Source organism: Rhopilema esculentum, chromosome 12 (genome assembly GCF_057945365.1).
Source record: "Rhopilema esculentum isolate cy_ngs chromosome 12, ASM5794536v1, whole genome shotgun sequence".
Lineage (NCBI taxonomy): Eukaryota > Metazoa > Cnidaria > Scyphozoa > Rhizostomeae > Rhizostomatidae > Rhopilema > Rhopilema esculentum.
Window position 1 is genome coordinate 2380295 of NC_142826.1, and position 22422 is coordinate 2402716.

Consider the following 22422-nt stretch of genomic DNA (forward strand, 5'->3'; position numbering starts at 1 on the left):
TGACGTTTGGCACTAAACTTGACAGTACTTACAAACATAAAACAAATAGGTGTGTGAATAAGCTTCCGTTTTCGAAAGCCTGTATTCAAATCAATGAGAATTAAAACTTATTTTTGCAAAGTTTTCATGATTTCAAACACCAATAATAACAAAAACGTGGACATACCGTTTGACATTGAACTGGTGATGTTTCTCAGAGGAGAATCGATGCCAGAATCCGAAGACAATGACGTGAAAGCGGCGACGATATTCTCCTCTAAAAAGTGTTAAAATATTTCTCAGTGTAAATTTTCCCGCTATTTTGTTACTGATACTAATAAGATACATTCAAAACCTCAAGAGAAGAAAGCTTAGAAGTATATAAAAGTAAGCAAATAAAAATCATTGTCACAAAAAATCAATGAAAATGAACGCATACACTCTCTTTTAATAAGAACCAGTAAATTTAAGTTCAGGCTGACTGTTCTTAAGTTTTTCGAAAATCTGAGGCTGGATTGTTCTTAATTTGTTCTTAATCTAATAGGGTGTAAGCAGTGCTATTGCTAGCTTTTTCGCTCTAAGGAGGTGTTCAGGCCTCATTTGCCAACAAAGTGAGTGAGACAACCTTCATTTGCCGAAAAGTTTGAATATTCGACGAAAAAGCACCCACACATTGCTAAAAATCCTCGATTTTGAGAAAAAACGTTGTTCAAAATTGCATTTTGCAGAGGCTCAGCCTCAGCTTGTTCTTAATTTGTTCTTAACTTTTGACCAATTTTGAGGCTCATGTTCTTATAAAATTGTTCTTATAAAAAAAGAGTGTAAATTGAATACAAAACCCATGATTTTATCATACAAAAATATATTGGAAATTCAAAAATAACTATTCTTTGAACAACAATATATTTACACAAATATCGAAAGCACCAGAAAAGAGAGGATATGAATACGAAGAAAGCAACGAGAAATAATATTTAGTTCAAAACTTGCTATCCCATTGTTGCAAATATAACAATGCAATGAGCTAATTTTTCTCTATAAGTAAAAATAAGACAAAAACTGACGAACACCGAGGGGCAAATCACTCCAAGAAAATCTCGTACACTTTTTGTGAAAATTCTATTGTTTTATCTGAAAATCCCTGGAAATCCTTTTGTTTTAGGGGAAATCTCGTACGCTATTTGCAAGAGTGAATTGCCCCTCGACGAACACAACAGCTGGAAGGGTTTATTCGAACCAGATTCTGAATTTCAGTACGGAAATCTCTGTATCTAATTTGAAAATATCTGCTCAATGTACAACGTCTTTAATATAAGACCACTCTAGCATCTTGTGACCTCTGCTTATCAGATTTGCTTTTCAGATTAAGGAGCATGAAATGAGAGTCGACAAATGGACTCAAGAATTTGAGTTTAAAACGGCTCTATAAATCCTTTCGTTGATTCTTTCCAATTTGGTCCAAAATATTTAATCCATAAATTCTACTTCTATTTAATCGGCGTTAAATTGCTGATCTTTGGCCAGTGTTTGAAATGTCCTCTCTTTTTGAGCTACGACGAAAAATTTGGTTCCCTCGTCACGAACTTGAGCGAAAATAATACGACAGTGGAGATCTTACCTTCAAATTCTTGGTCTGGGATTGGTTTGAAAATTAACTCGACCGTACATGTTTCAGGAAATCTCCGATCTGTGGAGGATAAGGAAAGAGATTACCATGGATGTAATATCAAGTTAAACTTTAAGTATCAAGGAACTGGAAACAGGCAAAAGTGATTTGACCCATCCGGATTTACGCTGGAGAGCGATATACGATAAAAGGCTCGAAATAAATAAGATAGCATGCTCACAATTGCTTCTGCTTGTTGAATAGCAAATAAGATTGATAAAAGAATGAAGGAATATGCTCTTTTTGCAACATTCATGTTTACATTTTTGTTAGCCTTAGGTGGTCTGGTGGATGCTTTAAACAGCAACTCGAGCTTGAAGGAGTAACATTTCCTTTAAGGGAAACACAGATGCTTTGAATTGGCTGAGAAGGTACCATTCTAGCTTGCTCTATATAAAAATCATCCAGCAATATAAAACATTTCAAGCTAAGCAATGAACTTAACAACACGTCGTCAGGCACATGAAAGACGGCTTGTATTATAATATAATGCTCATATAGCGTAACGACTATCAACTTCTTTAACTACACACATGGACTAGGGGGGGGGGGACATGGTGCCCCTTCAATGTTCTGAAACGGAGGTGAAAAAGTTCTGAAAAAGTGCTTATTTGCAGCTCACTGAGGTATCCCTTTTTCGCTTACATGTCCCCCATCACCTCTTCTAAAATTCTTCGTATGTCTATGACTACATGTGTAATTTTGCAATCCCGTTTTTACTGGGAAAAAACCTCGATCCGACAGTGCTGTCTCGAGGGATAGAGACCCTGGTTTGGCTGCAGTAACGAGGAAGGTTGTTTTCGTTGTTGTAGTCTCGGTGGGGTTCAATGAGGTGTATAGTATTCTATAAACCTCATTAATGGGGCTGCTAACTGCTGATCCTTACTGTCTATGTTAGATGACTTCCTATGTGAAAATGTTGATCAAGATTTTGTTGTAAAATATTCTAAACGGTAACATTTTTTAATTGTATTATGATTCGTGTTTATAGTGAAGACTAGATATTTTGAGAGTTGAAGAAAAAAAAACAACAGGGTTCATGTCTACAAGCTTGTTTCGTGTTTCGGGAGATTTCGGTAGACTTTTTTAATTCTTATTGAACTTGTACTAAATGTACATGTGAAAAAATCTTAGGGCTTATTTCTCCACCCATTTAAGCACACAGACAGATATATGATTCTCTTTAGTATAATTTGCAACAACTCAAAGCAATGCATAATCCATTTGAGCCGAAACTGTGATAATCAAACGCTTTTTAGAGTGAATACCACATTGCAAAATCCGGTCATTTGATTGCTACACCCAGATCTAAAGCCGGGCTAATAAAATTCTAAGCTTTAAAATGCGGTTAACGCTTTGAAAATAGAGAACTACAGAGGTAGCGTATAATCGTTACGAGCAGTGCATCATTAACCCTGTCCACACTACACAAACCAACCCAGGTTCGCCCCAGGTTAAATTTAACCTAAGGCGAACCCACCTCTGGAGATGGGTTAAACTAACCCAGGGCGAACCCAGGTTAGTTGTGTCCACACTGCAAAATCGAACCTGGGTTAGTTTGTGTAGTGTGGACAGGGCTATTATGTTAGCACGATATTGTATCAAAAAGAGCAACTTTACCAGCATTAAATCACTCGCCGTAATAGAGACAGAACACTTTGTGGTTTTTAAACTCCATCTTGGCACGATCACAAGGGTGGAGTCAGCTGTGGTTATATTACCTTTTGCTAAATGATTGTTTTTATATGTTAGATGAAAGATCTGTTATACAAGTTTCAAAATGTAGCATTTATCTCCTTAATGTAATATCCATTTAAGTATGTGCGAATTCCATGATAATGAGACATCGAGCCGAAACTCTAAGGCTTATTTTGTGGAAAGCAGACGACACTTTCTGTCAATATATCTCATTTTGCCTTTGTTGGAAAGTTAATCAAATAAGAGATCTGTTCGAATGTTACAGTACTTGTTGGCACTACATGTGATGATTTCGAAAACCATCACTAACTGCCAAACATGTAGAAAAGTACGTTTTAGCTAAGAAGGCAGTATGCTGATCGAATAGCCATCTGTGTCTGTTTGCGTGCGTTTCGCATTGGTTACCCTATATAGTGTTATGACTATCCACCTTAACTACACACAAAAATAGGAACTGGGCAAACAGGGGACGATGACCTTTCGCTTTCTAGCCAAAATTCCTGTTCCCCATCATATATTCTCAAAGCCAGATTACACTCTTTTTTTATAAGAACAAATTTACAAGAACACAAGCCTCAAAACTGGTCAAAAGTTAAAAACAAATCAAGAACAAGCTGAGGCTGAGCTTCTGTAAAATGCAAATTTGAACAACGTTTCTTCTCAAAATCGAGGATTTTTAGCGATGTGTGGGTGCTTTTTTGGTGAATATTCAAATTTGTCAGCAAATTAAGGCTGTCTCACTCATTTTGTTGGAAATGAGGCCTTGGAGCGAAAAAGCTAGCAATAGCGCTGCTTACACCCTCTTAATTTAAGAACAAATTAAGAACAATCCAGCCTTAGATTTTCGAAAAAATTAGATTTTTTCGAATGATTAAATTGACTGGTTCTTATAAAAAAAGAGTGTACTCATAAATCATTAACGGAGCCAGTAAAAGCTAGCTACAAGCAAATATTGAAAACTTTTCCAAAGACTTTTCAGATCTCTCCAATTTAGGAACTTTTCTGTTATGCATTCTCAATTGATCCTCGTCTTGTATAAATGCTCTTTTTATAAGGAACCTACCTCAAGTCCTGGTTCCAAAAGTTCCTTATCCGTAGACCTAAAATCATCAAATTGTAGCGCCAAAAGTTCCTTAATAGTTCCTTAATTTTCACTGCACATCAAGTGCCATAAAAATAGTACAGAAACAGGAAAAACATAAAAATTTTGAATTTTGAATTTCCTTGTGGCTAGAACTCAGGATCAAAAATACAAAGAAGGCTATTTATATGGAAATCTCACTTTCGGTATTTTGACTACAATAAGCCTTAACACTTAATAGAGAGAGGGGCGAGGCAGCATGTGCGGAAACTACTCAATGAAGCATTTGACTGCAAATTAATGGAATAGGCTTTTTAGTTCTTGATGCTTGCAGTTATAAAAATTTTCAAATCGAAAAGTTCTCGATTCTTAGGGAGTTCGTTTTTAGTATTATAAGTTCTTTAAACATTTCAGCCTTCTACATGTAGGTTCCTTATAAAAAAAGCGTTTATACGTTATGTAACGAGCTGAGTTGATGAATATTCATGTTATGTTCGAAAGTTGAGTCGATAAATATCCATGTTATGTTCAGCCAAAAATCATTTATCTCTGATAACAATCTGAAATACGCGGTTGTGCCCAGAACTTGAAATTTTTGTTCCACAAAAACGACTTCCTCGCTTATGAAGCACTGATTACGTTTTGTATGAAGCATTGTACACAATCGAAAGGTGAAAGTCCTGTCCTATCTAATCCTTTCCAAAAAGTGGCGATTTTCGCGGAATTTGTGTTTTGATCCTGCACTGTACGTGTCATCTCTCCAAGAAGATCAATTTACACTGACCTGTTCTCTTGTGGAAGGCAGACACGATGCATTCAAACTCTTTGCACCGGGCTTCATAGAGACCAGGAAAATACTGGGGGAATACCACAAGCAGCATCGGAAGTGCTAGTGAAAATATGGCTCTCTTTACGATATAAGCGTTTTCGAATGTTCCAAAGAGCATGACAACTATTAAAGGGAATGAACAGATAGCTGGGCTTTCACTGGCTTTTCGTCTCTTATTCACACTATCCAGAATCATGAAAAGCTGCTTTCCAATTTTGTTACATACTTCGACACTCAAAATAAAGAAGTGATGAATCGAAAAACTACAAACGAGCGGTTACTTTAAACTTCTGTAAGTGAAGTCAGTTCAATTTCACTACACATTCCAACCCCTCCCTGACCCAACTAAACGTACATGGACCTTCGCACGCAAAAATGGTCTGGATGATAAAACACTGTTATCTGGGTGACGGGTGTTCCCTTCAGCTATATTGCAAAAATTATTAGCCTACCCAAAGTTAAGAAAAACATATAACCCCAATATGATCAGAATTTATATACATACATGTGTATAATGTTTAAATATAATAAATACAGAAGGTGTAAATATTGAAGCTCCAAAACGAGAAAGTCTTGTGAGAAATTGTATAAATATTAATGAGAGGAAAAAAGGCCCGTTTCAAAAGAATTGATTAACTAGCAGCTACTACCAGTGAAGTAATTTGGGCTTCTTCGAAGAAAGTATGTCTTTGTTATATAGTTAAAGTGTTTTGTTGAAAACAAAATAGCGACCATGACATGGAGATGTCAGTTTAGATTAATTATTAAGCCAATTTACAAAAATAATTTAGAAGGTTAAGACAAAGTTGACAATCTATCACACACAAATACTACTGACAGTAAACCACAAACTACATGATTGGAAAACCAAGAATTGGTGTTAAAGAAACTGTTTTTTGACCATTTGATTATAGACCCAGCAGGAATAAAGAGCATTCCAGCTCCGTTGCCCTTCACCATAAGATTCTTTATCTTTCCTATCTCTTAAATCATCAGCATAATTTGTGAAAAATATCGGAATGGACAGCATCACAATGTTGTACAGAAACCCGAGAAATTCTTCCCCTTTTCTACATGGCTTTTTCATTTGTTTAAGAAGAGACTATAAGGAAGAATCAGTTCAATTTTCTGTGGCCTCTAGATTTTATCTTTTCCTGACATGGCTGTTACCAGCAGAACTGGATTAAAAAACGCTAGGTTTCATATCCCAATGGTAAAGGATCTCTTTTCAGATAAGGGGTTGACATGAGGACATTAATAGAGAAGGTAAGCCTCTCTGGATGAAAGTGGATAAGCACTTTTAGAAGGAAATGCTTTGTTGATTGGAATAACAGAAAAAATCTAGAAAGGGCTAAAATGATGGTCAACGTGTCAAGCCAGCAATTCCTTTAAAGTTCCTTAAACTTGCCCACAGAGTCTAGGGATTATAAAAACGATTTTCTTATAAAAAATCATTTTCTAGTAAAACTCCTTTTCCATTTACACGTGACTCAAAGAAGTATGGTAAGGAAATAAAAAAGAAGTATGGTAATCAGAAGTTAAAGACGAGAAATTTTAAGATGTTTAAACAGATAAACACGCAAAGAAATGCTCACCTTTATATGCTTCGTCCAAATCCTTCTTTGACAGAATCAAGCTATAATCTTTGATTGCATCAATATGAAACTGGCATCTAAAGATGGTGTCTTGAAGAGCTGGAAGATTTGTTTTCTGCGAGCATTTAACCTGCATGTTTAAACGGTAGATCTGATTTATGAGGGTATATAAAGGTGATAAGAAAACAAGGGAGGACATTTAGGCACACAAATTGGATGAGAAGAATTAGCAGTGATCTATATCCATTGTGCTTTATAAGACTTGGTATTGGCCTTGACTTGTGAGCTTAGAATATGCACGGTCTTCATGAATGGTTTTTCAAAGCCTCTGCATGAGGCAGAGACCTTCTATATTCCATTCCTTTTCGATTTTTCTGCTTGAACCGTTATTGACAAGATCAGCTTGGGCTTGCATCAGCTTTACAATAAAAAAGGTTAAAAACACTTAAACAAACCTGAGACTCTGTGAGCTTAAGAGTAGCAAAATGATTTTCCCGTTTTCAGAAATCGTACATCTATTTCACACTTTGGGCAGCCATTCACAATAATAGAGTTGTCAATTGGTTTCAAAACAGTACCGATTGCGCACATGCGCATTTTTTAATAACATTTATCAAAGCTGATTCCGAAAACTCAATCAGATTTATCTGAGAAGACTTGTTAGCAAACTGACAGAAATTTAAAACATCAATTAGAATGCATAAAGAACCATTTCTATTAAATGCTCTTGGTTTGCTTCTTATCAAATACGGTCAAATAACAGAAAATCATTCAAATATTTCCCGTCTTATTTAATCAAAGTTGGAAGCTTTCAATTAAAACCTACCATCACATCTCCAGATAAAGGAAATTCGCCCACGTCTATGCATATTCTTTCCAAGTCTGGAGTCGCAGCACTGCAAGAGAAATGGAAAAACGAGTTGTAGACTTTTAAATCTGATAGCAGCCGGGATTTGCTGTTGAATTACGAAGATTCGCCATTTTAGTAAACATATTAGAATTCAGAGAAATCCACAAAAGTGGAAGTTAAACAGTTCAATACCTGTGTAAAAAAACGATTTTGAAAAAAAAGAAATAAACAAGATTCATCGAAAAAATTTTACCCATTTACTTTACATATTTTAATGAATACAGCATATTTCTCACAGAACAGGAAATACTTCAAAGTTGGTTAAATTTTAAAAACAAGAAGTGCTAAGTGATAATTTTACGCGTTTTCTTTTAGCCTTGTTGTTCAAAAACAAAAGGTTGTTACTGGAAAACATTTTTGCAATTCAATCACATTTTTAGTAGATTTCTCAGAGCACTGTAAACTCAAGTCTTCGTACAAGTATTCTCAAGGGCGGCATGACTTAGATCTTAATCCTATCGCGGACAAATTTAAACTTAATTGTAGTTAACGAGGTTCGTTTGAGAATTTATTGGCTCAATGGTTGTTGAGAATTAACGAGAAACCAAAATCATACATATGAATAGCAATAAAAATGCTTTGAGTGATTTTTAAAGACGTCATATGTACAGCTCAATCTTTGATCCATTAAGCAGATTAATTTTGGGAAAATACGCTCAAAAAAGAACAGGGAAGTTTTCCACATGAATGTGGTGTTTATATCTTTGCTGCCATATCTACAAGCAAAACCCGTAGAAATGAGTATCGGTTTCTAATGAGTCTAATGCCTACCTTACTGTTCAGATTTCTACCAACGTAAACACAGAAACCTATCTTACAAGTCGTTTTGCAACCAATTCAAGGTAGGCCTTGTTAGCATATGAAACATTTTTGCCAATGGTAAAGGTTCATTATTTCTTTCATGATTTTAACCTTGTTATATACTTCAGAAACAATATTTCGTTGCATACTATATAGAACCGCATGGATTAATATAAACTAAACAAATATCAATCAACTTACTACACGTCACTGACATAAACTTGTTGATAACCTTGGTGCACTCTTATAAATAGCTTGCATCCACCTTTGCCGTCAAAATTCGGTATGCCATGGATGATCAAGTGACAGAGAAGCAATTTTCTAAGACCAAAAGAAGACCATTCAGTTAATGAATGTTATAGTTCGACATCAGATATGCAAAGAAATAGCATAAGGCAAAAATCTGAAAGTAAACATTGGATTTAACCAATAAAAATGATGTTTGTGATGGCCTATAGAGACTCAGGTCAAGAAACTTAAAGAACAGATCAAAACGAGCTTAAGTATTTACCGTAAATGCATATACTGTGATTGTATTATTATAATGTAGTATAGGTATATGTAGTGTTATAATTATATTATCAGTTATATTTAGATACATGTCATATCCCAGGGGGCAATCATGACATATTGCTCCTTCTAGGTTCTGCCCTTGTATTGTAGTTTAGTAGTTCACACGTTAGTGTTTTAGGTAACTTGTTATTGTAAGTTTTTAAACCGAATAAAAAACAGTTCAAAGGACTGGCAATAGGGAAATCATACATCGACGAAAGATAACATAAGTGAATAGGTAAAAAACCAATTAGATCGTAGAAAATATTAGAAATTTCTAAAAACTTGATGAAAATACAATATACCTGTTTCTTACTCGAAGCTTTCTTTCCAGCAAGTCACCAAAGTAATGAACGTATCTACGGAAACAAAATGAACGTAAAAGCACCGTTTATCAACATTTTGCTTCCTTCTGCTGGTTTTGTTTGCTGCCTGATTCAATACTCTGTCAGTTGGAATTAGGCCCTTTTTGTGGTGATAAATGATCAAGTGACGTTCTACCAATGCATTTTCTACGCATAGATACCTAGTTATCCGAAGAAGCAGCAAGCAATATAATGCTTATCGTCCAAATGCAGGGCAACACACAGAAATCCGCGAGACTGCAACTTTCAATCAAGGTCATCAACATTTACTTTCTAAATTTCCTGTATGACTTGTTTGCTTTCGTATACCCTATTTTGATAGATTCAATGGTAAAAAAGTTGCACTCTCAATTAAAGACCTCAAGCTGCACTCTCAGTTATATTGTACACCCTCTTGCAAGACCCACATGCGTAGTACACCGCTTTCCTGACTCTGCTTGATTCAAATCCTCTTGAAATACCATTCCTAATTCACATACTTCTCGAAGACCGTGCATTATTCAAATACACGTTAAATATAACCAGTCAAGATTTCAATATTTGCAGAAGACAAGTACTGTTCAGTTAGGAGCAATTTTAAGTGAAAACAAAGCCACCCGTAATCTAATCCATAATCATCATAAGCTGGATTGAGAAAGATGAAAATACTGAAGGACAATCGTACGCAGATAAAAACTAAAAACAGTGAAAATAAGAGGCAATTGTTCCCCGTAATCATACAAAAAACATGATATTCTTCAAATCATGTATTAGTATGAATAATGCCTATATTTTGAATAACATGGAAAGTAATGTTTTGAAAGAAGAATTATAATGAACTTATGCAGAACAGCTGCAGAAAGGGAAAAAGAATGTGATGACGTGCCTAAATGTTGTCTCTTGAATGCTTTTTTAGGACGTTAGTAAAGGCAACAATAACCGTGCAAAAATAATATTAAAGGATTGTAAATAAGCTGAATTTCAGGCCTAATTACGAGAGAAAAGAAGTTGAAATTGCAGGGCGCTTGAAAAACTTTCGATTAAGTATGCTGAAAGTTATTTGTTCCATTCATGGTTTGACAAGTAACTCTGGGTACTCCGTCCCGCAAAGCCAGAAGAAATCGGGAGTCTTATGACAAGATTGCAGGAGCTAATAGCACCAAAAAGGTACTGGCTGCCCCTGGCTTATATGACGTGGCCCACGATAAGGGTAGTTTCTTCTTCCTTTACGTGCAGTATAAAAATGAGATTCATTTTGGCATTTTTCAACATTATAGTCACATGATTACAAAATACAAGAGTTCTTGCCAAAAATGTTCTAAATGCGCAATGCCATAAAAGAATTATGTAAAATGAGAATAGCTGTTGTAGCTTTTTCGCTAGTTGCCTGATAATTGTATTAAGCATGCAGCTGGGGTTCTTAGAACCGTCCTGTTCTAGACACCAAAAGGGAAATATAATACGATACAAAATGAGGGCAAATAGCGTTTATTTCCAACAACCTGGTCGAAAAACCGTGCTTAAGGCAACGTGGATCATTCTCAAAGGGTCATTGTAACATTCCTTAAAACTTAAGGTTTCAGTCACTTCGAGTTTGAAGTGTCAAATCAAAGTTACCGATCACATATTTTATGACTTATAACTGACGAGTCAAGTAGCTGTTTTCCTACTTTCCAGTACAATCTGCTACCCTGACACCCCTGTGGCTGGCCTTCTATTCATCAATGTTAAGCAAATTAAAAGGCCGCCTTTTTACCACCTATTGCGAATGGCTTATGTTTGACTGAACTCTTCGTATTCCTACAGCTCATTTCGAGCTCATTTGATAAAAACTAACTGCATGTATCCTTTATCTAGTTTGCCTTATGAAATCTAAATCAATAATTGACAACACATATTAAATTCTTAGAGGTTTTCATTAATATGTATTGTCAAGCACTTGCGTGTGAAACACGTAAGGCCCAGTTCAATGCAATGTTTATCTATCATGGTCATCAAACTGACGCCAAGTAATGAGTTCATCTTACAACTCAAACTGACTGGTTTTTTCTATTGAACATCTAAAGGAGCATCTTGGAAATAGAGTGGTGCTTTGACTCCTTCGCATGCGATGTTACCCCTTCGCTTAGAATTACAAAGAGCAATTGGCTCTTTTTAGTTTCAGTGCTACCTTAGTCAGTTCCTGAACTCTTGCTTGCAAATTCCGAATAAACACAGTAAATATAAATCACAGTTAAACACTTTATTAAATCATAAACTTCCAGCATCATCTGAAATTGCTGCAATATCTACACAAGGTAAAATAAACCCATCATCTCTCCAAAAGAAATTTCTAGATTAAAAACTCACGATCTAAAAGATCATCTTTCCTCGCTAGCGATTGACATGCGTTCTGGATACCCTGTCTATTAACGGTACCTCTGATTTCTTAGGCTATCAATCTAGGGTCTGCCCCTCTCTTGAGAATGTCGTGTAGACATTCAGATGGATCTAGCAGGACGCTTCATTTCTTGTACCGAAATTTATCTGGCAACAAAACCCAATAATAAATACCCGCAAGAAACCCAATGCTCTAATTTCAACGTCAATGGCTGGATAGATTTTTAATCAAACATAGCGTTCTGTGGTCAAATTTATTAGCTAGCAATGAGTTTTTGCAAAAAATAATGTACAGTCAAGAGCCTGATGTACTTACCACCTTACTAGTCTGTGCTACAATCAATTTGAGAAATTGATTTGCTTAGCAGGTACAATAGACTGCTTGAATACATGATGAGAGCAACTCTTTTGATGTTTTGAATAAAACATCGAGCCTTCAGGTCACAAAGATAAGGTTTTGCAATATCAAAAGTTACATTAACTAGTTTTTACGGGAATTCTACTTCAAGAGTAGCGGATCATCTGTTCAAAACCATTGATCCAGAGGGATAAAGGCAACCAACAATTTTAAACTGCGCAAATGAGAGGACAGCCACAAAATATTTCCTTTCTAGATAACCTAAGCGGTACTTTTTGAGATTTCATATAAATCTATCTTGATTTGATTTGACCTGATATTAGAGAGATCTTTACTTGCTGACGCATTTTCCCAAAAATTTATGCAACTGCGTAATAACTAAAGATATGTAAATAAACTGTATTGTAGGACAACTCTCTTGTTTCTTTTTGTCTCCGGTTGTGCCTTTAATTATTTTCGCCAATTTTAATTAAATTTTGGAAACTGCATTAACATTTTTGTAAACGAACATTTTTTAAAATTGTGCATGTTAAGAGCACACCGAGCACACCCCACCCCCCCCCCCCTGATATCCAGATCAGTATAAAATAAAATCTGTACATTCTTATTAGAAGAAATGAAATATGTTTCATAATCCTTAAAAAAATAAGTTCACAGCAACAAAAATTTTGCTACCTTTTTTGGGATGGCTGAGTCACACCTCCAAACTTGGTATCGTAGAATCGGCGCAGTGCAAACCAGTCGAGGGCTGCTTGAGGGCTAGCAAAACAAAAATTGTATATAAATCTTTGTTTATAAACTACAACAAAGCTAAATTTAAGAAACAAAGTAAAGGTTGTATATAACAAATTACTAGACAGGCGAACAGATGTTCTTATTAAAAAGATCCATAAGATTCGTATCTTAGTACCTTCACATTGTAAATCCAAAGGAACATTGGTCAGCCAAAACTGTGACAAGATCGGGGTTTATATGAGCCTATGATATATGGTTCAAAGACTTTGCCCATACGATTTTGCACCGTACTATATCAAAGAAAACTTCAGCCATTTTAAATTTTCGTGTTTCAGTTATATTGTAAATGTTTATATAACTTTCAAGGTTGGTCACGACATTTCAGGTTAAAGGTACCACAAAAAGCTTCTCACAGCACATGAGAAAAGAATTCAGCACCAATAAAGGCATTTTGTTGCGATGGGAAAACTTGAAGTAACATGTGACTGACATATCACTTAAAGGCTTTCAGGAAAATAGTAAAAAATTATCATTAGAGCTGCTATTTTGTACGGTTGTCAGCTTCCGGCTGTGAGGAAGAAGGGACACAAAGTGCTGGAAATAAAAAATATAAAAATAGAGAAGTGAACAGGTTTGTCACTCATGGATCGGAAAGAAATGGGGAAGGACATCAGGAGGGAAAAGATTATTACGATGATGAGTGAATTAGGTTTCGTTTTCAAAAATCGTGATCTTTGTTGGATCCAAGAGTGTACGAGCAGACGTTTATAAATTTCACTCCTTATAAATATGAATATAAGTTCATTCGTAGTTTTATCGTTATCCTGGATGATGTCACACAGGAATTATATTTCTCGCCCAAGACTGGTTTGCCTGATAAAAATTCAAACATATAACTTTAGCTAAGGCCAGAAATCAGCAAACAAATTAATTATCGTAGCATTTAGCATCTTAACTGTTTGTTCTTTTTGCTGCAGATAAAAAAATTTGAATAAAAATCAAGCAACTTCAGTCTTTAATTGCTAGCGTGATGCAAATAACAGCCTGCATGCTTAGTAAGCATAAACATACCTGATTGGCGTCAAATGAGATAAACAATCGCCAGAATATACAAATAATGTGCAATAAGATCATCAACATATAATTATATATGCTCGATAAACTTGACTGCGAAACGTCCAGTTGCGATGCTGCTGTGAGGTGGCACAAAGCATGAATCAAAAAGGCGGAGCACAACCGAAACAAAAGACCCAAAGAAACTCCCTTTTATTCAAATGCAGCTCTGACAATTGTCCATGCACAGAATTCATTGATAACAAGACGGGGGAAAGGCCAGGGAAACTATTTCAAATCGCATATAGAAAATGCATACAATAATTTTTGCTTGACACTGAAAGGAAGATAAATAACTTAAAAAAATAATACTGACAAGAGCTATTTTTTAAATTCTTTTAAATAAACAGCCTTCACGAAAAACTTTTTGCTTTTTAACGCATAGAACGAAACCTTGAAGGCATTTTAGTTACCAAGGCAACATGAGCAGCGGGACACTGACTTATAATCGCACTAAATGATTCTTCAATGCAACGCATTTGTACTGGGTAAACAATCAACTACATGGCTAAGAGACTATCAATGGTTCAGGTATTAATTATTAATTACAGGCTTGCACGCAAAATCGTCATGCAAACAAAGCAGAGCAGAAAACTCGAATTTTGCTGCATTATCCACTGGCTAGATTAGCGCATCCTTGTTTTCCGTAAAAAAGATAGCGGGTACGGTTACAAAAGACCTCAGTTTGTGATAAATTTAGATTCTAATTAGCTCTAAAATGGGTTTTTACGATGCATTCGGGATTGGTTAATGGTTAGAAAATAAAAGCCCACCAAAACACAAAAAAATTAATTTTCGTCATAACTGATTGAAAATCTGTATAAAATACGAAATCATTGATATTTGGGAAGCATTGGTCACAATCCATCTATTGATTGCTTTAAAAAACTAATTTTCTTCGATAACATAAAAAAACCACCCCCAAGTCTACAATGGGCAATATTACAATAAGTTCACCCCTGCCTTAATGTTTTGAAGTTTAAAATATTCATAAGCACATTAATAAAATCGTTTACGGATTACTGAAAATTTACATTTATAATAAACTATTGATACTTGACAAGCACTGGCCAAAGATCAACTTCTGAATCATTTTTGATTAAAATTAATTGCCTATGAGAGTGAGAGAGTGAAAGCCTCTACCAGACCCTTAACAAGGATTTGGCCCCCTACGAGAATTTAAGGGGAAACAAACATGATAATTTAGGTGAAATAAAGGGGGGACAAACAACTACCCCCTGTTATACAAATCGCAAAGTCCAAGTTGGTGAATCTTAGAGTTCTAGATACGGAATCCCCAGTTCGTGGATCGTGCTATCAACAGTAGCCCAAAAAGGCAGGAGAAGGTGAAAGCTGCAATTATTTTAAGATAAATCTTGTTGAAACCTCTTCAAGTTTAGAAGTCATCACACAAGGATTTATCCCTGTGTTTCAACCCTGGATAATCAAGGATTTCCTCTCCTTATAGAAACTAAAGCAAGTGGGCCTACTTAACCTGACTGATGTATTTGTCCATCTTTTCTTAACTTACGTGCGGATATCTCTCTGCAAGCAGAGAACGATTAATCAATCAGTTATGAAATATTCAAACCTGGGACGAAATTCTGTGTAGGGGACTACAAGAGAAAGGATTTGCAAGAGAAGGGGGTTAAGATAATGGGTTGGTAAAAGATGGGGGTTGTAAGAGAAGGGGAGATTTAAGAAAAGATGGGCTGTAAAGTTGTAAGAGAAGGGTAGTTGTAAGAGAGGAGGATTATAAGAAAAGGGGGTTGTAGGAGAAGTAGAGCTTTAAGAGAAGGGGAGTTGTGAGAAAAGGGGGTTGTAAGAGAATGGGTTGTAAGAGAAGGGGAGCTGTAGGAGAGGGGATTGTAAGAGAAGGGGAGCTGTAAGAGAACGGGAGCTGTAAGAGAAGGGGGGTTGTAAGAGAAGATCGCATAAAAATGGTTTCGCTGCATGATGAAAAGCCCAAGAGACCACTTGATATTGCCCGATATTACTGCAGTAAAAACACGCGGATAAGAACCTGGTTTTTCACTTAGCCAAAAGAGGTTTTTATATGAATGGTACTTAAAGGGAAAACAGGCTACCAAGGTTCTTAAATAGGTTCATATCATGCAGTAACATTATACCTAAAGACAGTACAGACTTAACAAAATAAGTATTTACTCAAACAAACTCTTGGCAAAATCTCTGAAATGTCATTTAAAAGACAAGGTTTATATGTGGAAAATTTGGAATAAATGAAAATTGAAATTTTGTACTTTGCAAATGCTGAATATTAAGAGACTTTATTGGAATGATGGGAACAACAGACGCAGTTTTATACTTTGACTTCAAAGAAAACTTGTTTTGCCAAGTTAATTTTAGATATAATCAGATAATGATTACTTTATTTAACAGCTTCCACCTAGAAACTGTTACAGCAGCTCCACTGATAAGAACCTAACTTGATGTTCTAGCCTGAAGAGGTATTTATGTTGAGAATGCCTAAATTCAAAATTTTAGCCTAACAGGTTCTTAAAATCCAGGTTCTTATACGCAGGTTTTTACTGTATCAGAAACAGATAAAAGCAACAAGGAAAGTAGTAAAACAGAACTCAAGATAAGTATATGCATAAACCACAAAAAAGTCCTCTGCAATACTATTTGCATTTCAAGGCCTTGTCTCGCTTGCAATTTCCCATAATTCATTCATACAGTGTTCACTATTCTCCTGCTGCTCTCTGCTACTGCATTAAGCATGTTCAATAGATTGGTTTTTTCTGATTAACTTTAATGCCTGTGTCTTTTATAGCTCGATCAAATCGTTGACATAAATACGCCATAACAGACACTGACAGTATTTGAGAAAGTGAATACGAGTTTACAGATCACAACAACAATGCTCCTGTAACTTCCCTTGTTAATGCGTCGTTATGTGTTCAAAAGTACGATGATTAATCATCTAAACGATGTCTCTTTTACCGTTAAGCAATCGCTGGCCAAGTAAGGCTGATCAAGAACGTAGCGATAAAAAGGTTTACGTTGTGATATGCAGATCCTTTAAATCCAAATGCGCGAACCTTGACCCTTGAACCTTGACCTCGACCCTTGAAACTGATATCTGACAAGGACCCCAAATGTCAAATGAAAAGCTTGATAAGAGCGTAGAGGTAAATAATTTTAAAGATGTCGAAACTTTGATTCAATCGAAATCAGGAGACAAATATTTTCCGATGAAGTACCAGATCATTAAAGATATAAGAAAAAACAATGATTTTTAAGGCTAAATATTACTTATTGTTCAAAAAATGTACAGTTGTTACTATCATTGATAAATGGCTGTGCTTACTGATGATGTAATTGTACTACTGACTTTGTATCTTATGTGATTGTCAGCCTAGCATTGAATATTAAGACACGGGAAGCCGAACCTTCACATCCCATCAAGTCATCCTGCGATCCTGATACAGTTTTCTTAATTGTGCTCGCATAATCCTTGCGAAAAGTCCTTAGAACTCCCCTGTAACTAAAGCGCTTTTTAGGAGGATTAACACCTACAGTAAAATTAAAGGCAATCGACAGATACTACAGAGGCATGAGCTTTCCTTCAATCGAAAAATGACCAATCAATGAGAGTGATGACCTAAGCCATTTTCGTCGATTGCCTTCATCATGTGTCGATTGCCTTTAACATTTACTGTACCCCCTATCTCTAAAACAATGTTGATTCTAATCAAGGCTATCTGACTAGAATCAAATGAAAAGCATTAACGTAGTACAAATATTTGCCGGAGGGAGATGGCGAGTGGTTATCAAATTTGCAAAAATCGCAGCATACTTGGATTTTGGTGGGCATTGTTTGTTTATAGTTGTAACAAGTGATCGGTAAAGTTGCAAAAAATATTACCTTGGACAAACTTTATTGAATTGTGTATAAGCAGCAATAACAACTCCAGTTCTTCCTTTTCCTCCCTAGAGGATGAAAAATAAATTTCAAATTTGAACTTTGGATAACAAAATGAAATAAAATAAGATTTTAGAACATAAAATTGAAAACTTTAGAAGAGACATTAATTATCTAGAACCCTCGCTATATCGCAAACGTTTTGACAAGTAAGCTTAATAACGACAAACTAGTTGTATCTAATTGTGTCCCGTGTAAAATCATGTTTATAGATATTGAAGCTTCTTTGTTCATAAACATCTTAAATTTACTGATCCGATTTATTGGATAAAATTCATTTCTTCTTATATTCCCTGCAAAAATGTGGCCAGATTTGATAAATCATAAATGAGAGCAACAAATCATAATATAGTGTAATAAATGATGGTAAAGTTTTAAACAAATCAACTGGCAAAATGATATTTAAACCTCCTTAGGAAATATATGTAACATTTTTCACGTTTCCGGGTACCGTTGGAGCTAACAAATGGAGATTTAAGGTAGAAATATACCGTATTAGAAAACCATATTATTGCTTAAGATTGTTGATGGGCAACTTCAGCTCTAAATACAACAAGGATATTCGTTTCGAAAATTCTGGGCTTGGACCGATTCACTAAAGCCAACACGTTTGGCGAGTTAATACATTCTTCTGATAGATTCAGATGAACGGCCGCACTATTTGCCTGAAAATGCAACAAATTGTTAATTTGTTGTTAAATTGTTAATTTTATTAAAAGGCGTCTACAAAGCAAATGCCTTTATTTGATTTACTTAGTCCCCTTTGGTCCCTGGTATCCTTCCTTGAAGGTTTAGAGCGCGTGAATTTATTATATCAAAAAAGAATGAGATTTTGACAAACTACAACAATTTTCAACCAACCGTTTCCCTCTCACAATACAAAGTGATACAACGCATAGAAGATGAGAACAGAGCATATAATTGGTGCTTTCCTAGATAGAATGAAAAAAGAAATTCCCAAACTCCCAACAATTCTTGCAAATCTACGCATCTTCGTTTGCTCGGCTACAGGAAACAGCCGTAGTTTATTTTCTTAATTAGAGAAGATTTTTGCTGCAGTTATTGACGCATTTTATCTTAATTAGTAACGCCAAAGTACAGAAATTGCCTAGTGAGTTGTTTTGGGTGAACCACCGAAAAAGTGGTGCTGAACTGCCTATTTAAAGGACTTAGAAAAGAAAATAGAAAAGAAAAGCTGCCCTTGAGTCTGGACGTACCTTGCAATGGACGACTGTAACATTCTGTTCGTCTGCACATAACCACGAGTCCATTGACTTTATAATGCTGCAAAAAACAACAGTTCAAATAAAAGTCACAAGCAGTTCAGAAGGGCATCTTTTTTAAACTGGCGCAGTGGAAATCACAACGACACCCTTGATGTTACTTACAATACATTCAATAAACGAAATAACGATTTACTGGTCTTTGTCAGCCAAGGCAATTATAGTTACAATCATTATCGACCTTGATGTAATCATTCTTAGAGTAAATTTATTTCGACATCTTAGAAGAGTTGTTTCAAGGAAAATAGATGTAGAAGTTATCTCTCTATTCTTTTAAGAAAAATCCCGCTTCTTCAACTTCAAGAAGCATTTCGGCTGTAGATCAGGAACTTACTAGAGCGGATCAAAAGAGTACGGATAGGCCTTGCGTTTACACGGGAACTGGTGGATCCGTATACTTTGGGATCGCTCTCCGGATCCAGTGTAAACGGGTGGATCTGGTCTAGATCGGATCCGTCTGCGTTTTTCGAAAGTGAGACAGAATATTTTCCAATTCAAGGTAGTTTGAATATGCAATCCGTGGCTTTTTGGCGCCAGAAAACCGAACATCAAGTTGACAGACTACTGTGTTGAAGAATTATTATGAAACTTTGACGATATGTCGTCGTACTTTGTCCTCATATTTTCCCAATCCTGTCCACCTGCAAGCTTTGCAGTTTTTTGTAGTCCAATACTACTTTTAAAAGTAGCGCAGTTTCTTCTTCAGTCCACGAAAAATTTACCTCTCTCAATTTTCAGGTTGAACTGTGATTTTATCATGCACGAAGTTCTGAAAACGTCATATGCACGCCTATTTTGGAAAAGCGCAAACCAATTGATTTCATCTGGATCCGTTTCCGTGTAAACGCATAGCCATTTCAGGGATCGGATCCAAAAGTATCCGATCTGGTCCAGGTCTCGTGTAAACGGGGTCTTAATTTCATCAAGTTTAAGAGCTGATATCAAGCCAAAGCAAAAACGGAGAATATACCTAACTAGTCTTTCTAATGGTGGTGCTAGATGGTCCGGCCATCCAAAATCTAATACCTGCAAGGAAAGAAGGCTAAAATTACAGAAATTTTTGCGTAGGGATGTAAAACATCAATAGCATGAATAAAATACGATACTTTAATAAACACACTTCCCCTTTTCGTTCTTGGCAAAACCGCTTCTGAATTTCATCTTAATTCGATGAACAAATTTTGGATGAAATGGGTAACATTTTGGCAAATTCTTCCTTGTGATGCAATTCTTTGAGTTTGAAACTCCCTTTTCTTCGTAACCAAAATTTGCAGCAATGGAATCCCTCACGATTAAAGGGCGAAGTGAATAAATTCGCCAACCCAAACAGGAAATAAATATCTATTCCATTTATGATTTTGCAAAGGATACTTCTTAAAAACAGGACGAACAGATTACACCTCAAATTTCTCATTTTACCCTAAATTGCCCAACATTCATGAAATTAATTCGATAACATGATAAACAGAAACATACAAGAAACATGCGTATTTTTGAAGAAAATTATACGGAATTTGAAAAAAATTTGTAGGGAATAGGTATCTTCAGTAACATGGGCCTTGAGACTCTAACAGCCAGAAATAAATGCATAAATGTTTATCCTACCTGATTATTCAGCTTGGATATGTCATAGCGCCTCTCGGAGACGTTAAAGACCATGTATCTGTTGCCATGTTTCTGGTGTAGCATCGAGGCAACCTCGGATAGGCTATTGCGATATGTGGACTCGAGGCCACTCGCAGGAAAAGACATGGCTGTAAAATAAAGATTTATGATGTGGTGATTCATGCTATATCAATGAGTGATTCAAATCCTATTAGTAGATTAGTAAGTAGAGATATTGTGGTAAAACAATATCAAGGGGTTCATATGATAATAAACAAAATTCTGAGTACGTGAATTTGTTCAAACGTCTGAGTATATATTAACAGGGACAGGAACCTCAAAATTAGCATATATGATAACTTACAACCCTAATACATCAAATCGTGCGTTTTGAGTAAACATAATCTTTGAATAAAAATGCAACGTTTGAAATATCCAGATTCACAATCGCTTGAGATAGTGCATTTAATTTCAAATAGAAAGAATCATTAATAAATTACTTTGGCAAAATTATCTTTAAAAACAGTACCTTAAAAAGGGTTACAACATCGAAATATTATAAGGTGATATTTATGATATGAGCCTAGATATTCATTATATATATATTGACTCACTTGATAAAAAAGTATTTGACTTATATTTTGAAAAATACTTCGCGTGCTTCTGACGAGCTTTAAGCAACTCAAAAGCCAACATATAGTACAAAACATTTGGATTCCTGAGGCGTGTGCTTGAATGCAGTCAATATAGTGTATGGTAAGACTTGGACTAGGCCTGGCAACAATCCATTCTTTCTAAGTTACCGGTCAGAATGTTAAATGTCAGGTAGATTGAACACCTGAGACGTTAAAAAATTAGTTGTGCTTTGCCAAATCCTTAAACCAAATCTTGACGTAACGATAACGACACAAAAAGTATTCTATATTCTCGTGGGATAATAGCAGAGCTCTCCCTTGGGTAGAGGGAACAGCCTGGTGTCTATCTAACATAAACCAAAGGATAAACAAAATCTCCCCCTGGAGACTTGAAATAAACAAGAAAATGCTAGCCATTGCCTTCGTGAATGAACAACAAGCAATTTGCGTCAGCGGCCTAGCTTTTGCTAATATCATCAGGAGCTCAGAATAATTATCATTAATCTTCTTTGTGAGGTATATTCACAGCAACTTGAAAATGAGAGTTTACCAAGTCAATGCTTACCTATAATACGGTCTGTTACATATGTCAGGTCCAAATCAAAAGCATCCTCCACATGCCTTGCCCTTCCTCTACAACAAAAGAGTTCTTGGTTGACAAATATATCCATAAATCTACTTTAGCAGTAAAAACATTAGAGAGAAACCTGATTAGGCAAAGTATAAGTAGATATTGTCGGTTTATGGTTAATACGCAGGGATTGAGCCGGGCATCGTGAGCCACTTGACTGCAATGGAGGAGGACGCCCTTTCCTGCCGTGTTCTCTGTTAAATCGTGGCTGCAACCAATCAGGGCTACGGTAACAGACTTTCTATTCAAATGCCTTGATTCATTTTGCTTTTCCGTGCAGCT

General features: G+C 35.8%; 1 protein-coding gene across 2 annotated transcripts in view; it reads right to left on the reverse strand.

Moving 5' to 3' along the window:
- Positions 1–22422, reverse strand: part of LOC135681152 (tensin-3) — a 101086-nt gene that overhangs the window by 63086 nt on the left and 15578 nt on the right. For both annotated transcript variants that reach the window (XM_065195459.2, XM_065195457.2), the window contains exons 7-18: positions 22075–22142; positions 20875–21023; positions 20240–20295; positions 19204–19270; positions 17930–17994; positions 12868–12951; positions 9417–9470; positions 8761–8880; positions 7675–7744; positions 6849–6978; positions 1598–1666; positions 167–256 (exon numbers count right to left, since the gene is read on the reverse strand). In XM_065195459.2, the coding sequence (XP_065051531.2) occupies positions 167–256; positions 1598–1666; positions 6849–6978; positions 7675–7744; positions 8761–8880; positions 9417–9470; positions 12868–12951; positions 17930–17994; positions 19204–19270; positions 20240–20295; positions 20875–21023; positions 22075–22142 (1022 nt within the window). The remainder of the gene's footprint in view (positions 1–166; positions 257–1597; positions 1667–6848; positions 6979–7674; positions 7745–8760; positions 8881–9416; positions 9471–12867; positions 12952–17929; positions 17995–19203; positions 19271–20239; positions 20296–20874; positions 21024–22074; positions 22143–22422) is intronic.